Source organism: Pinus tabuliformis, chromosome 7 (genome assembly GCF_031772625.1).
Source record: "Pinus tabuliformis cultivar Carrire ecotype Pingquan chromosome 7, CPIR1, whole genome shotgun sequence".
NCBI lineage: Eukaryota > Viridiplantae > Streptophyta > Pinopsida > Pinales > Pinaceae > Pinus > Pinus tabuliformis.
The window spans coordinates 1248731756-1248748178 of record NC_142293.1 but is presented as its reverse complement, the minus strand read 5'-3'; the positions used below and the strand labels follow the sequence as shown (position 1 = coordinate 1248748178).

At 36.8% G+C, this 16423-nt stretch overlaps 1 protein-coding gene across 1 annotated transcript in view; it reads right to left on the bottom strand.

Annotated features, from left to right (window-relative positions):
• The window catches only part of LOC149251898 (uncharacterized), a 268925-nt gene that overhangs the window by 15033 nt on the left and 237469 nt on the right, over positions 1-16423 (bottom strand). Inside the window, exons 4-5 of the mRNA XM_089459621.1 lie at positions 8911-9056; positions 8584-8800 (exon numbers count right to left, since the gene is read on the bottom strand). Of these exons, the coding sequence (XP_089315747.1) occupies positions 8584-8800; positions 8911-9056 (363 nt within the window). The remainder of the gene's footprint in view (positions 1-8583; positions 8801-8910; positions 9057-16423) is intronic.

The following is a 16423-nucleotide window of genomic DNA, read 5'->3' as shown; positions in this document are numbered from 1 at the left end:
TTCGTCTTGGAGGATGGTGCTTGGTCTTGGAGGGCTACTTGACTAGGTTGACCCATATTCATGCTCAAGAACATGACTTTGATTATTTGACCTTTCCTAGACCTATGGAATGAGCAAGAAACTCATTCAAATAATTTACAAAAATAATATTTCTTTTTCTTGATAAGTACAAAGATCAAAATTTCATTTACAAATACTGAACCTAGTTACACTTTTCTTCAACACTATTCACTTCAAATCCTTCAGGTTGTTCGATGTACACTTCCTCATCAATGGTACCATTCAGAAATGCAGTCTTAACATCCATTTGATGGATATTCCACCGCATTGTAGCAGCTAGTGAAACCAAAGATCTGATGGTAGTGTACCTAGCAGTAGGTGCAAATGTTTCTTCATAGTCAATGCCTTCCTTTTAAGAGAAACCTCTTGCAACGAATCTTGCCTTGTACTTGTCTATATTTCCATCAATAGCATGTTTGATCTTATAAATCCACTTCGATGTGACAACTGATTTGTCACTAAGTCTAGGAACAATTTTCCAAACCCCATTCTTCATGATGGATTGATATTCTTCCTGCATAGCTTTCAAACCTCTTCATGCTCAGCTTCCTGAAATTTAGATGGCTCAGTGTCAATCAACTTTGTCATATATGCATCATAACTAGAATACCTTTTCAGTTTCTTTCTTTCCCTGGAGGACCCTTTCGTAGCTTCATGTCCTTCAACATCTTCTAATGTAGATCTTAACCAATATGGCCTTTTCCTTGTGGTTGGGACAACCACCGATTGAATAGGCTCACTTGGTCCTTCTTCTTCATCATTTGGAGTAGAGTTCTCATGAACTTCATCTTCTTCAAATACGAGAACTTCTTCGTCATCAGAATCAATAGGGATATCCTTTGATTTCTTGTAAGCTTTATTCTCATCAAATATGACATCCCTGCTTACTTCCATGTATCCTCCCTCCTTTATGTAGATTCTATAAGCTTTTGAGGAGAGACTCTAACCAACGAATATTCCCTTGATACTTGTTGAGTCCAACTTCTTCCGCTTGTCCTTTGGAATATGAACATATGCTAGACTTCCAAATATGCGGAAATGATCCACACTCGGCTTCTTTCATGTGAATACTTCTTCGGGTGTAGTATTATCAAGACTCTTATGAGGACTTTTATTTTGAACATACACAGCAGTCATCACTACTTCACCCCATAAGAACTTCGATAGATCTTGATCAAGGAGCATAGTTTTAATACCTTCTTCAATTGACCTATTCTTTCTTTTAGCCAATCAATTTTGCTTGGGATAGTAGGGAACAATGAGCTCCCTCTTAATACCTGCATCCTTACAATATGCAATTAACTCTTTAGAGGTGTATTCCCCACCATTGTCAGACCTTGGAGTCTTTATCTTCTTTTCGGTTAGGGTTTCCACCTAAGCCCTAAACTACTTGAACTTATCAAATACTTCATCTTTTGTTTTTGAATAGATAGAGCCATGTCTTTCTTGAATGGTCATTGATGAATGTTACATAGTAGAGATGAACTCCAAGTGTCTTGTCAGACATGGGCCCGCATACATCAGAATTGATGAGATCTAAAATTTCTTTAGATCTAGATTCACGATGATGAAATGGCTTTCTAGTATGCTTTCCCAAAGAGCATCCCTTGCATACACCTTCATGATCTAGCTTCATATCAGGAATACCATTGACCAATTGACTAAGAGTAGGGATGACCCTATAACGAAGATGGCCATATCTTCAATGCCATAGTTCAATGGGACTTATTTCCATATGAACAAGAGCTTGAGGAGATGGAGTGATAACCCAATAAAGGCTTCCTTCTCAAACTCCAATAACCCTAGCTTTGTCAATACTAAAGTTCTTTCCCCAGACCAATACTTTTCCATCAACAAAAGCAATTCTTTCCCCTTTATCTTCTAAACAAGAAATAGAAAGTAATTTTTTTTTCAAACTTGGAACATAGAGAATGTTGTTGAGATGCAGCTTCGATCCATTGTTCAGCGTTAATGATGTAGATCCTAAGCCTTTAACAACATAGCTTTTGTTGCCACCCAATTCCACTGCATGGGAGGATGATTCCTTTGATAGTGTGTGAAGTTGCCTACTTTCACCTGTCATATGTCTCGATGCTCCACTATCAATGATCCATGCATTATCATCAGTAAGAGATCCTGTAAGGGCAGCCAAGAATCCATGGTTCTTGACTTTGTTGAATAGATAGTAGATGATCTTCTTGATCCATCTTCCAGCAGATCTGAAACCCAATCTTATGTAGTTCATCATAGAGGGAGAAACCATGCCAACAAAGTGATCTTCGACTTCTCTTGACCTTAGCTCTGATTCCATGTTGGAAAATCAAAGATATTATATTAGGGTTTGATTCTCCAAACTTGATAATTACTTGAGTGTGTTGGCTTCTTTCACTTCTTTATTATCTTATCTTTCATCAAGAAATTATACATACATGAAGATCACAAAACAAGAGACACAAGATATAGGAACATGCCAGGGAAAAACCCCCCTCGAGGGGAAAACCCAGTCAAAGTAATTATTCCTTTCAATAGTATTCTTTGAGACTCTTCACCCTATACCAAGACCAGACTCTCCATACCATGTTAGCCTCTAAGATCTTCGACCTCCCTTTCCAGCTACTTCGACTATGATCATGGCAACATGCAGCAAAAACTTAGGAGACTTCGATCTCCTAAACCAGACCACGAAACAGAGAGAGAGAGGCACCAAAACTTCGATTTTCCTCTTCTCTAGAGTTTCCCCCAAACTCGCACTTCTTTCCTCCTTCTGGCAATAGACTTTGTATCCCCCACACTTCCTGGCACATCCCAGAAGATATCGAACTTCTTGTGAGAGTGATGCTTCCAAATGACTTCGACTTCCTTCTTTATATAGCTTTATAGTGGGTCAAATTAGGGTCTCTAGGCCGATTTGATCTTCCTTAGGCCGACATGATGTGGAGGACACATAATTCATATCTTGTTTGATACAAAACCTTTTTACATGATCTAAAAGCCCAAGAAGGTTCTCTTCGAATGTACAATAATTCTATAGACCTAGAATAAATCCTATAAGTTCTCAATGGGGACATTGACCTAAAACATGGTGACCCAAGCATGAAACCCATGTTTTAATAAGTCACAATAATAATAATATAAATTATTTTCTTTATTCTTTTGACAAGTACATTACATAATGATTGAAGTACATTATTGAAGACCGAACATAGTTACTTTTTCCAACAATGGGAAGTAAGGGCTCAAAGGATTCTCATAGAATCCATTAAAGATCCCCTCATACCCTATGTATCAAAGTTGGAGACATCAAAAGAAATATATGACAAACTTGTAGAATTGTTCTCCATAAGTATTGTAGGAGAAGTGATCTCATTAAGACAAGAACTCTACAAGATGAAGATATCAAAAGAAGAAAGAATAGCCTCATACTTTATGAGGGTGTCAAAAATTAAAGACCAACTACAAGAGTTGGGAGAAATAATGTCTTAAAAGGAAATGACCACCATAGTTCTCAATGCACTTCCAGAGGAATGGGACAACTTTACATAAAGCATCTATGGAAAGAAGGAAGCTACCTCATTCAATGAACTTTGGTCATTGTGCAAAATTGAAGAAACCAGGTTGAAGGAAAAAAGTGATGTAGGATCAAATGAACACGCACAAGCATTTGTTGCCATGGCTAAGAGAAAAGGAAAGTTTGGTCCTCAGAAAAAGAAGAAGAATATGTCAAAAATCCATTGCTATGGTTGTCATGAATATGGGCACTACAAGAGAGATTGCCCAAAGCTCAAGAAGGACAACAACAAAAGAGGAAGGGAAGAAGCCCATATCACTGAAGAAGTCGAAGAAGTTGAAAAGAAGAAATCAAAGGAGGAAGTGAAAGATCTCTACTATGATTGAGATAATCTTCTCCACCAAGTTCTTTTCAATTTCTGAAAAGTATAGATATCATAGGAAACTCTAAAAGCATGATAGGATGCATCATTTTAGGAGGTGGCATCATAAGAGCATACGATTGAAGCAAGAGCGCATGACATCATCATATGAAGCTTGAAAGATAGTTGAAGTAGAAGTCTATGACAATCATCATTAGAAGAAAGTAGCTCTTGGTAACCTCATTGGAAGCATAAGTAGTACTTATGGGTAGAAGAAAGTCATCTAGTGTAGAGCTCATCATACATCATTAGAAAGGAGCATTTGCAGGATGAGGATAATCAAGATCCTCCGTTGGAATCTTCACTAGAAGGTTCATCTCTTGGAAGAAGCAAGTGTCTCGCTAAGAATTCCACCTTGGATGGGATTCATTGTTTGAATGATGGTATGATGACAGAGGAATGCAACAGGTCAAGATGATTGAAGTACTTTCAATCATGGAAAAGGAAGTTGCCGAAGGAAGTCTAGATGACCAAAAGAAGAAAAGAGGTATGTATGCATATGTTTGACAAAGTCATGTCATCATGTAGTTGCAAATAGCATGGGTGAATACTCTACCTCATGAGTATGATCAAAGGAAAAGGATTTCTTTCAAGATGCATGAAGGCATGGCTTACATATTGACTAGATGAAATCAACATAATATGTCCTCATATGGAATATGAAGTGGTTGACAAAGATGAAGGGACTATGGATAGAAGTTCCTGGGGAGCAATATGTGAAGAAAGAAATAAGAGATCATGAAAGATGCAACTACAAGAAGTCAACATCCGACAACTATAAGAATTGATCATGACATCTCCATGGAGGAGAAGATTGTGATAAGGACTATAAAGAAAGGAGACCCTTGACATTTGAACTTTTGGAGATGTGTCTATGAATGTGCAGGATGTTGCAGGCAAGCAATATGTCATGATGAAAGGCCATCTCAAAAGGTAACTTTGATTTGATGTTCATTTTTTATTTTTGAACAACATCTGGATGGGTTGATATAGGTCTACCTCAAGAGAATTGTAGATGTCATCTACAACTGGCACTCATGTGGTTGGATGGAAGATCCTGAAGGAAACATGATGTGGAAGAGGTAGTTGTATGAAGGAAAGTCAAATGTGGACTAGAAGATCACTTTCATGACAAGGGGAAGGATGGCATGACTATCTTGAGGAAAGTGATGGATGGTCAATGCCCTACGAGATTAGGGCTCCATAATAATGAAATTGAAATTCATGACATCAAAAGGAGGAGCTCAACAAGCAACCAAAGGTCCCATGATCTCCACTAAAGAAGAAAGTTGTTGTTGAAAACAAGTCCCTGGTTAAGAGGAAGCTTGGACAAGTCCCTGGATAAGAGGGAACTTGGGTACACTCCTTTAGTGGAATGGGCATATCCTCCCTAGTTAAGATGGAGTGTTGAAATATGTAACAAGGTTTGATCTTCATAATGACATATGTAATCATGATTTTATGTATTTGATGTAATGAGAAAAATAAATTTATTATTGTTGATCTTGAGGCATGGGTTTCATGCTCAAGGAAATTTATTTTTAGGTCAAGCTCCCATTGTGAGCTCTTAGGGCTTGTCATTGAGTCTACAAGTCATTAAAGTCATTGTCATGTATGAAAGACCCATTTGGGGCATGTTACATATTGTAAAGAAATTTATTCGAGTCAATGTTAGAGTCAAAAGACCCTCCAAGACCTCGTCACAAGTGCTACAACAAGTCTACCTTCAAAAGGAGCAATCGACCTATCTAGAAGGACAAGTTGGCCTAGGTGCTGGGTCAAGTCGGCCTGCAAGCATGGGTAAGGAAGCCTATATATAGAAGCATTCAGCCTTATTCCAGAGTGCAATCAATCAAGCAATATCAAGAAAAGAAGTGTGAAGGAAGCGATAAAGGAAGCCTCTTGAGCAGCAAAGTGAAGGAGAAGAAGATTGAAGTATTCTAGCATTGTTTTTGGGTCATTCATCTCACATGTGTGACTGCAGCTAGGGTTTCTGCAATAAGGTATTGCAGATCTTGAAGAAGTCGAGATATAGCCCAAGAAAGAAGTATATTTGCTAGTCGAATTCACAAGAAGTGTCCAAGACAAGCGAAGGAGAGAAGCCTCACAAATCTGCCCCAATCAGCTCACATGTGTGGGATCTTTGTAATTGCAGGCAGGCCGAAAATTGTAGGTTTGTAATAAGAGGCCGAAATTGAAGAGATACCGAAAACAACGATGTATCAGTCAGTTTGACCAGCGTTGACTTAGAAGGAAGAAAAGATTTTCAAGGGAAGAATTGTGACTTGGTCTTGGAGAGGTTCTTTGTCAAGGGTCTAGGTCTTGGAATTTTTCAATTGAAGATTCTATAAGAAGAAGAATTCTTGTGGGTTTTCCGCTCAGGGTTGGAGAGGTTTTGGCCCTAGATGATCGTCTATATCTTGTGTCCATTGTTTTACTGGTCTTTATGGTTTGGTAATTGTTTGATGAAGAAAAAATACTAATAACAAACAAGACAACGAAGAAGCTATCTAAGTGAAGTAAAAATATATCACAAGTAATTATCATTATAAGAGAAATCATCCTATATAGCTGCCCCTAGATTTCTCAACATATATTACATCATGACTCAAGTACAATTATGAAGACCGACACTAGTTACATTCTTCAACACTACAAGAGCTCCTTCACTGTGCAATGGAGTCATAGAGTCACTCAACTTCTTCAGTCAAGACTCAACACTCAGTAAATTAGAATTAAAAATGAGCCAAATGACAAGTGAATGAGAAATGAGAAGGAGGGAGGTGCTTGTAAAGTATTTCCTTCCCTCCATTTCCCTTCCCCCCCACCTGATCTCACAAAAAAAAGGAAAAAGAAATTGAAATTTGTTGCCAAGGACAAGTCTTATATGGGTCCATACGAGTTTGACACGAGTCATATGCAAGTCAATGGGTCAACGCGATTCTTATGCAAGTCAGCACAAGGGTCTTATGCACAGGTTCTATGCGAGTGATCTGTTTCGGCATATGACTTCTCAAGGCCCGCAAGTCTTGAAGGGTCTTTTAAGGCTTGTGCTTCACTGCTTGCTAAGTTGCAGGAAACGTTGGAGAAGGTTCCGTTTCTGGCTGGAAATGAAATAGAAACGAGGAAACTCGTACCGTACAGCCTGGAAACTCGTTTCCAGCTGTCCTGGCCCATTTCTCGAGGAGGAAACGTGGCTAGTATGGCCGGAAACGAGTTTCCAGGCCGTATGGCGGAGTTTCCTCTTCTATCTTGACTTTTTCTTGTATTTTTTATTTTTTATTTTTTCGCTTCTAATTTTTTATTGGGCGACTAAAATATCTTATGGATGCTTCCAGATGCCTCTCAAGTTATAAAAAAGAGGATTTTTTTTGAGTGGGGCAGCCTAATGTTCAAGCCTATGGCCCTAGTGTTGATATGCAGTTCATGGTAATGTTAAATTCTTAAATTTTCATCCTTCTACTTAAATTTTTAACATTACCATGAAATGATTCAGGATGTTTGAGAGTGGTTTTGCCCTTATTGGATTTCATATGGAGAGAGTAGAATTTTAGATCTCACTCAAAATCCAACAGACTTATCTGTTTTTCAGGATTTCAGGATTGGGGGGATTGCAATGTTTCCATTGGATTTTGTCATGTACTAGGGTATGGAACTTGTATTTAATCAAGAGAACCAACCCCTCTATGTAGGGGAGACTCCCAATAATCAAGGGCACATAGGGTACTAGGGTATGGAACTTGTATTTAATCAAGAGAACTAAGGTCGTTCGACTATGTAGGAGACTCCCAATCAAGCACGAGACAAGAAATTAGAAATTTCTCATCGCTGATTTTGGATATTGCTATTTTCATTATGTGATCATTCATGAGTAAATGTGATGTAAATTTAGAGACTTATAGTTTATGCATTGACAATTGACAATTTAATCATAATGTAATAAATTAGAATGTATCATATATGCTTTATGATTGCACATTATTTCTTAAATGTCCATATATATATATATATATATATATATATATATATTGCGTTTCCCCGTTTCCAAAATTTGGGGGGGTCACGTTTCGTACCCGTGCCCATTTCGGAAACTCGTACCTGTTTCCCCGTTTCGTGCAACTTAGACTACTTGTGATTCACTCTACAAATTCATCAAGCAAGTACTTTGATCTTAAAATTTTGGACCAAATTGCCTCAAGTTCCTTCAATAGCCTCTAATACTAAGAATCAGAGCTTTGTTTCCAATTTTTATTAGAATTAGTAATTTGTCAAACTAATTTATTCATAATCAATGTTCTTTAAAATTTTAAATGAAATCATAAACTAAAAGCTTCTTCTAGGATCATTTGCATGCAGAAAATTACCAATAAGCCCCAAGGATTATGTGTATGTTAATTAGGAAAAAGCACCATCACTTAGGCAACTCAAAGTTATATTCCACTTCTAACTCAAATTGAAAAAACGATAGTTGTGATGTAAAAATGTTTAAGGGACATGGTATGAATTGTGGGAAAGTACATCAAATGATATGGAATTAGTGTGTTAAATAATCAAAACTTAATCTTCAAATAGAAAAGGATAATATGATTTTGACCTTTTCATATATATTTGTGTGACCGATAGTTGGTTGTTGAGCCTCATTCACATTAGCAGGAAGACACTTCCAACCATTGAAAAAGTTTGTTACAAGGACACGGTGTGCGACAGGCCATCTTGCACGACCAAATATGTCAGTGTATTCAGTGTTAGATTCCTCAACCAATTTATGTTTGTAGAATGGATGAGCATTGCTTTCCTTTGTGGCCACAAATCTGCAAAAACATTTAGTAGTCCATTATAACAATGACTTTCTGGATTCTAACTTATAATAAAAAAAAAAAATTATAATATTTTCAATGAATTAAAGTTGCTCTAAATTCACCTAGTTCCAAGGCAAACACCTTGTGCTCCCAAAGCTAGAGCTGCAACATATCCACGGGCATCAACAATTCCTCCAGCAGCAATAACAGGAATATCATGGCCTCGAACCAAATCAGCTATTCTTGGTAACAAAGCCATCAAACTCTCCTATATAGACCAAGTTGAAAGTATAATTAAAGGAAACTGAATAGAAAAATAAATAAATATAACCAAATTGAAACAAATCTAGAAGTTTGTATTTACATCACCCAAAATAGCAAACAACTGGTGTAAATGCATATTTCCATTGAACAGCTTAGATGTACACCATAAGACTTGTATAACTTGGGTTTCACAAGTCAAATATGTGGAAATTTAAGTGTATCAAAATAGTTCTCAAGGATTAAATAAAATTAGGTAATTAACTCTCAAAGTATAGGTTAAAGAGTTATAGAAGAAAAATAGAGTGTGGCCAAAATTTCACATGCATATAAAAGATTGAACCAAAAGTGGACAATTTAGGAAAGTATGAGGGATTATGTTCATATATGTAGAGATTAAAATTTGTATCTTGTAAATAGAAATCCTTAGATTGTGAGTCTCTAGACAGTAACAAAGTCTGAAACCACGTTTTCATGAGTTGTCAATCCTTATCTTTAATGAATAATGAAGTGTCATCATGATCGATTGATGAGTTGTCAATGAGATTTAGATCTAGACTGGTCAAATTCATGTACTATAATTTGTATCATGAGATCAATACAAGTGTTGAATATCACATAAAACCATGTCCACCAATTTTCTTGTTTTGTTTCACTTGTGCTAGAATTCTTAGAAATAACAATGATCAAAATGTCAGACTTTTAATGTAGGATGAGTAGCATTTAGTTTTTTCTTTTTGGAAATGATTTTCATATTAATGTAGCAAATATGTACAAAATAACTATGAGCTGAACCCATGTGATACTTTCTTAGTCAACGAGAATGCAGAAATTAAACTCTTGCAATAATAGAAAACATCAAATAATTCAGCTATAGAAAATGAGGTAATTAACTCTCAAAGCATAGGTTAAAGAGCTCCCAGAAAATTTGAGTGTGGCAAAAATTTCACATGGATATAAAAGATTGAACTAGAAGTGGACAATTTAGGAAAGTACAAGAGATGATATTTATATAGTGATAGATTAAAGTTTGTATCTTGTAAATAAAAATCCTCAATAGGCCACCCAAATTTTGGAAAAAAAAAAAGAGAAACAATGCCTGGTTTCGATTATCAGAGGAACCATGTTGTCTTTTTCAAAATGATCCTGTGTATTTCTTATGCCAATTTAGAAACATATCACTCCATGATTGAGGAAGTGTAGCACGATAAGAAATATCCTTCAAACTATGTTCCCATGCTTGGTGGGAGTAGATGCAATCCAAGAAAATATGATGTATTGTTTCATTTTGGTTGCAACATAACAGGCATCATAAGGGGCCCTCAATGCCTTTCTTTTGTAGATTTTCACTTGTAAGTGGTTTTCCATGCACTATTATCTAGCAAAACACATTAAATTTTGGGTTACAATCACCCTCCAAAATTTGTTTCCATATTTTACCTTTGGTGGGGGTGGGTGGCAGAGAAGAATCTTGCAACAAAGATGAGTAACCTTCTTTTACAGAATATCCCTTTCTCCCCCATCCACAATCGTCTAGGATATGTTTGTTTATAGGAGCTCGACCAGCCAAGTGCTTGTAAAATAGGCTTCCCATCTCCTTTAAATTCTCTGGGAGATGAAATCGTTTCCAACCCTTCCAAGTGCCACTGATTGACCATTCTAATGCATCGACTAGTTTGAAATGCCTTGTTTTGGATCCAATTCTAGACGGGGAGGAGTTCTTCATAAGATTCCATTGATGGTTGATCTAAAATACTATTTGTCCATATATTTGTTCATTATCCATTTCGAAGAACCCATGTGAGCTTGGATTAAATGAGAGTCGTTGCTGCTTTTAAGAGTGTTTCCCTTCAGGCAACACCCATAGAGACACACTTGGTGTAACTTGTTGCTGCTTGGATGAGATTTTCCTTTCAGCCCGTACCTGCTATTCTTCAATCATCAATTACATTCGTGTTCATCAGTCACTCACAGTGGTGTATCATTTCCCCATGCCCTTGATCTCAAATGTGCTAGATAATATTTCATTCTGCTTTGATTAGTGGTTGGTATTGTTTCATTGTTTAACCTCCTTATCTGAAAATGATGCTAAGGTCTCATCTGTTGTATAGATGCTAGCATTAGATGGATTCTTTATCACTTTTAAAAGTGATAAGGAAATGACGATCATGGAATTTATCTTATCTATGTTGATATCTTATCGCTAGTTGAAGTTGGACGTGTTGTTGAAGGTGTGGAACTAGGTATTGTCCATTTTATCAACCAACATGAGCAACTACATAGTGCTCCATCATCTTCAATGGTCTAGATCGACATTATTTGGAGCATTATTTCTACCATATAAAGTTGTGCGAGCACATACATGAAAATTTTTCCTCACCCATGTGCTAAAAAGATATTTGGAAAGAAAAGTTGATGTAAAAGAACTAGTTGGTCAAATGAACACAACTAGCTCTATTTATTAGAATTTTAGAAGATTCAAAAACACTTTCACTATTTTATTATTTAAATTGATCTTCTAGAAAGGTGGAACATATTTTATTATTATTTTATTTTTGACCACATCAAAATGGACAAACTTTAGTTACCACTTCTATTCTCCCATGGTTTTCAAAAATCCATAGAATTATAACTAATGGATTAGAGGCCTCTTTACTCTATAAAAGGAAGGCACTCTACCTCACTCAACATCATATTTGAAAAGGAATAAAAATTTTGCTAGAAATTAAACGGTTTTCCCCTTGTCTATTTTTCTTTTATTTATCAAGATATAATAGGACAATTTATTTATTCAAACGGTGTACATTTTTCCAGTGAAATTTTATTTGTGTTGCATTATACAAATACTTGAGAGGAATCATTTATAAAATTTCTTGTTATTTGTTCTAATATACAAGTGCTTATTTATGATTTGGTTGAATAACCGTTATAGATTTAATCTCGTTGAAAAGTAGTCGTCTTGATGTGTTTTTTAGGTGCTTAATTTTTCTTCTATACTTTCAGTGGAAGGAATTCACGCACCATTGTTTTAAGTAGAGTGCAAGGGAGAGAAATAGTGATTTCGGCCAATGATCTTGATTGATATCTTGTGAATCCCATAAGCGTGAATTTTCTCCAAAACATCAATTTTTTTAAGGTTTAATTCTAGGCTAAACGTTTAAATTTTAAAAAGAATAAGATGGAATTAAATTAGATTTGAATTATTGTTTTTTCTTGAATTAGATTGATTTTGTTTACATTTTCATTTAAATTAGGTTTTATTAAAAAAAATAGAGAGTAATAATAAAAAAATTAAAAATAAAGTTAAAGACTTAGTTTTATAGAAAAATAAATAAATAAAAACCTAAAACAAAAAAACAAAACCAAAAGGGGCTATCGAACCCTCAAAATATTGAAAACAAAGTTACAGACTTCATTTTATAGAAAAATAAATAAATAAAATCCTAAAACCAAAAAACAAAACCAAAAGGGGCCATCGAACCCTCCTTCTTTGAAACCCCGTGACCGGCCCAATAGACTAGCTCCTTGTAAGCATCAAACTGCGCGCAACAACGATTCAGTCGTCGCAGGTAAGGGAAGTCACAGTTGCCAGAAGCACGTTGATTGCAGGGCCCGTTCGAGTCCCGTTGAATCCCCTTAGTTGCAGTGAACATTTGAACCCCGTTGAATCCCGTTGAACACAAACATTACCTAGATATTATCCTGCCCTTATCGTTTATCGAGCGTTACGATACGAAATTGCCGCAATAAGAGGTCGAAAGTCGAGTGCTGAATTTTCAGATCGAGTTGTAATTTTTACCTCGAATGTAGAATGGGAAAGCGACAGAAAGGGTCTGAGCTCTGAGAATCTTGGGACAGCAAATGCATTCAAACATGACAAAGGGACAAGAAATTTCAGAATCTGTGGAGACAAATGATTTAGGACAAGTGAAAATTGCCTCATCCGCCAAAGCTGGGAAGTGGGTTTGGGTCAATGCCAAACAATATCGGGGCATTTTAAAACGAAGCCTAGTCCGTCTAAAATGGGAGCAGACAAGGAAAAAATTGGTCTTAAAGGAAAAGTACTCGAGCGCTTCGCAATAAGAACTCAAACAAGTCCCCTCCAAAAGCATGTGGCAACAAGAAGTCCAGAGGAAAAGTCATTGATGATTCTGCCTTTTATAGTCCCACATCCACACCTCTCACCTAATCATCTGATCTTTATGTGAAATAATTGTTAAATAAAAAAGAAAGGTTGGAGGTTTTAGAAGCTAAAGAGCAGGAAAGAGATCATAAAATTCATATAATAACAGTTGAGAACAAGGCTTTAGCAGAAAGCAATAAAGTTTTGAAAGAACAAGTGGTATTGCTACAGGAAGCTCTCTTGATAGGGAAGACAGAATGGCAATGCATGAAGGCGGATGTGCAAAACATAAAGAAATATGTAGTGGAAAGTACAGAGGTGGTGAATGCGAAATCATCCCAGGATAAAGGGAAAATGATTGCCCAAATAGACAACCATGAAGAGAAAGCAAGAGAAGAAAGGAAAGGAGATTCCACCAAAGTTTCCAAAACTTGGGCTCAAGTTATTAGCAATTCTGCTAATAAGGAAGGAGAAACAAACATTCGGGTTGACAACATGCAAGATAAAGAAGGCAAGGAAAGACAAAATAGAGAAGCAAACATAATTATTAAAGGGGTGAAAGACTATGGGAAAAATGAATGTACTCTTGACCTTGCAAGAGACTTCTTGAAAGACAAGTTGCTATGGCAAGGACAAATATGCCAAGCATGGAGGGTGGGTAAGTTTAATGGTGAGAGAGCCAGGCCCATAAAAGTCATCATGCCTAGCTTGCGTGATAAATATATCATTCTAAGCAAGAAGCATCTCTTGAGGGGTTCTCGCTTTTTTCTAGAAGAAGATTTAACTATAAGACAACGGAGGAAAGGAGGGAGGAAATGTTAAAGGTTAGGGCAACAAGAGATGAAGGCAAGAGAGCATGGATTTATAAAGGTAAAGCTGTGATAGCGCAATTTGGACCTCCTTCCAAAACAAAGCAGCAAGATGGTAATAAAGAAGAGGCAATAAACTCTTCAACAGGAAATTAGGAAGCAAGGTCAATATGGGAAAGCAGGGACAAAGACTCAAATGTGAGTCTTACATGTCAAAATAAATAGCAATCAAGCCATACCCAGGTTTCCTTAAGATTAGTTTGTTGGAACTGCAGAGGTTACCCATGGAGACGAGGACCTGGAATTTAGGACCTATTGCAGAAGATAGAGACATAATTTGCCTCATAGAAACACATGAGCATGAAGAGTGCAAGACACCTCTGTTTGAAGGATACTAGAAGATGGCAGTGTGGAACAAGGCAACAGGGAATGGCAAAGGGCACGGGGGTATCATGGTTTTAGTGAGGGAGAAAGAAGATCGTCTCATTCGGTTAGAAAAAGAAGACTCAAATAAACAATTCATTTGGTTTAAAATATCAGAAAATGGAAACCATATCAGAATTGCAGCATGTTATTTTGTGCCACAAGTTTCAAAAATCTACAAAGGTAGAGGGCTTGACAACAAAGATCCCTTTGCCGCCTTAAAAGTAGATATTGCAACATATTCTCTGCTACGTGAAGTCCTTATAGTGGGTGATTTCAATGCTAGGACTAGAAGTGAGCAAGCTAGCATTCTTTGTTGTAAAGAACACTGCAACCCTGTTTGGCTTACAAAAGAGAGTAATCATCAGTGGGAAAGAATTTCAGAGGACAAGGGTGGCAATCTCTTTGGTGAACAATTTCTTACTTTATGTGGGGCCTTTGATTTAGTCATTTGTAATGGCTTGACTAGATGGGCAAAGTCTAGTAATTTCACTTGCAATACTTACAATGGAGCAAGTGTAGTAGATTATGTAATTTGCTCGCATGGTTTGTGTGAGGAAATGGAGGAAGTTTTGATTGGAGATCAACTTTGTGACTTAAAATCAGATCACAAGCCAATTTATTTAAGTTTCTCTTGGACTGGAAAGAAACAATTAAAGTCAAAGATTCAGCATGTCCAACAAAATCCCCCAAAGGGCAGAATTCTTTTGACTCCAGAAAATTGTAATACCTTCAAAATGACGCTAGAGAGGCTCTTCAAGAAGGAGAAAATCACAATGCATGACCTTCATAACCATGAATTAACACATTTCATTCAATGTGCACTTGTAGAGTGCAAAAGAGCAAAAATTAAGAAGTTTGAAACAAATTGCTTTCCGGTTAATGCGTGGTTTGACGAGGAATGCAAAAAGGCAAGGAGAATGTGGAAAGAGTCAAACAAGGATAACATAAAGCTCAAAGCTTACAAGCAGCTATTAAGCAAGAAAAAGGTCGATTTCATAGTTTCAAGGAGGGAAGAACTAATCTTCCTTGGGAAAAATAATCCCAAATTATTTTGGGAGGAGCTCCAACCGAGAAAGATACAAACTAGAAATAGTATTACAACTTCTAAATGGTTTGACTATGAAAGACAACTCTATGAGCAGGATCCCAAGGTTGACCCTCCCCCTTGGTCAACACTGATACTGAACTCTTCACAGTGCAAGAGGTAGAGATGGGTATCAAGAAGTTGGGTGTTAGAAAAGCAAAAGACTTAGTTGAACTCCAAGAAGAATATCTAAAGTGGGGCTCAAAGATTCTTGCACCTCACATTACAAAAATTTTGAACAACATCATACAATAGGGGCTCCCCACAGATTGGACAACTAGTCTGGCAATACCTCTTTTCAAGAATGGTGACGTCAATCCCTCCAATTATAGGACCATAATGATAAAGCCTTTGTTCACAAAGCTATTTGGAAGCATGCTAGAAAATAAAATTAGCGAGTGGGCAGAAGAAAGAGATAAGCGTGCTAAAGGGCAAGCAGTTTTAGACCTAAACATTCCTCAGTTGATCATTGTATAACTTTAAGGCACATCATTGAAAAATTTTGGGAGAAAAAGGAAGAAGTATTTTGTTGCTTTGTTGATTTCAGAAAAGCGTTTGACACGGTTCCTAGGGATAAGCTTTGGCACAAAATGGAGGAACTTGGAGTTCCTAAACATTTGAGAGCAGCTATGCATAGGCTGTATGAAGAGGTGAAAGTCAAAATTAGAACTTCAACAGGAATTTCTGAAAGTTTTAGAAGCGATATCGGGGTCAAGCAAGGTTATCCACTGTCTCCTACCCTTTTTGGTTTATATATCGACAAGCTTAAGGAGTGGTTAAATTCGTAAGGGGGTGATGGTATCCATTTGGGCAAGTTTGTTACAAGGCTTCTTTTGTATACAGATGACCTTATTCTGATTGCTAAATCGGCTCTTGGTTTGCAAGAGAACTTACTATCCCTTGAGCATTTTTGTGGAAGTGTGGGGATGCAA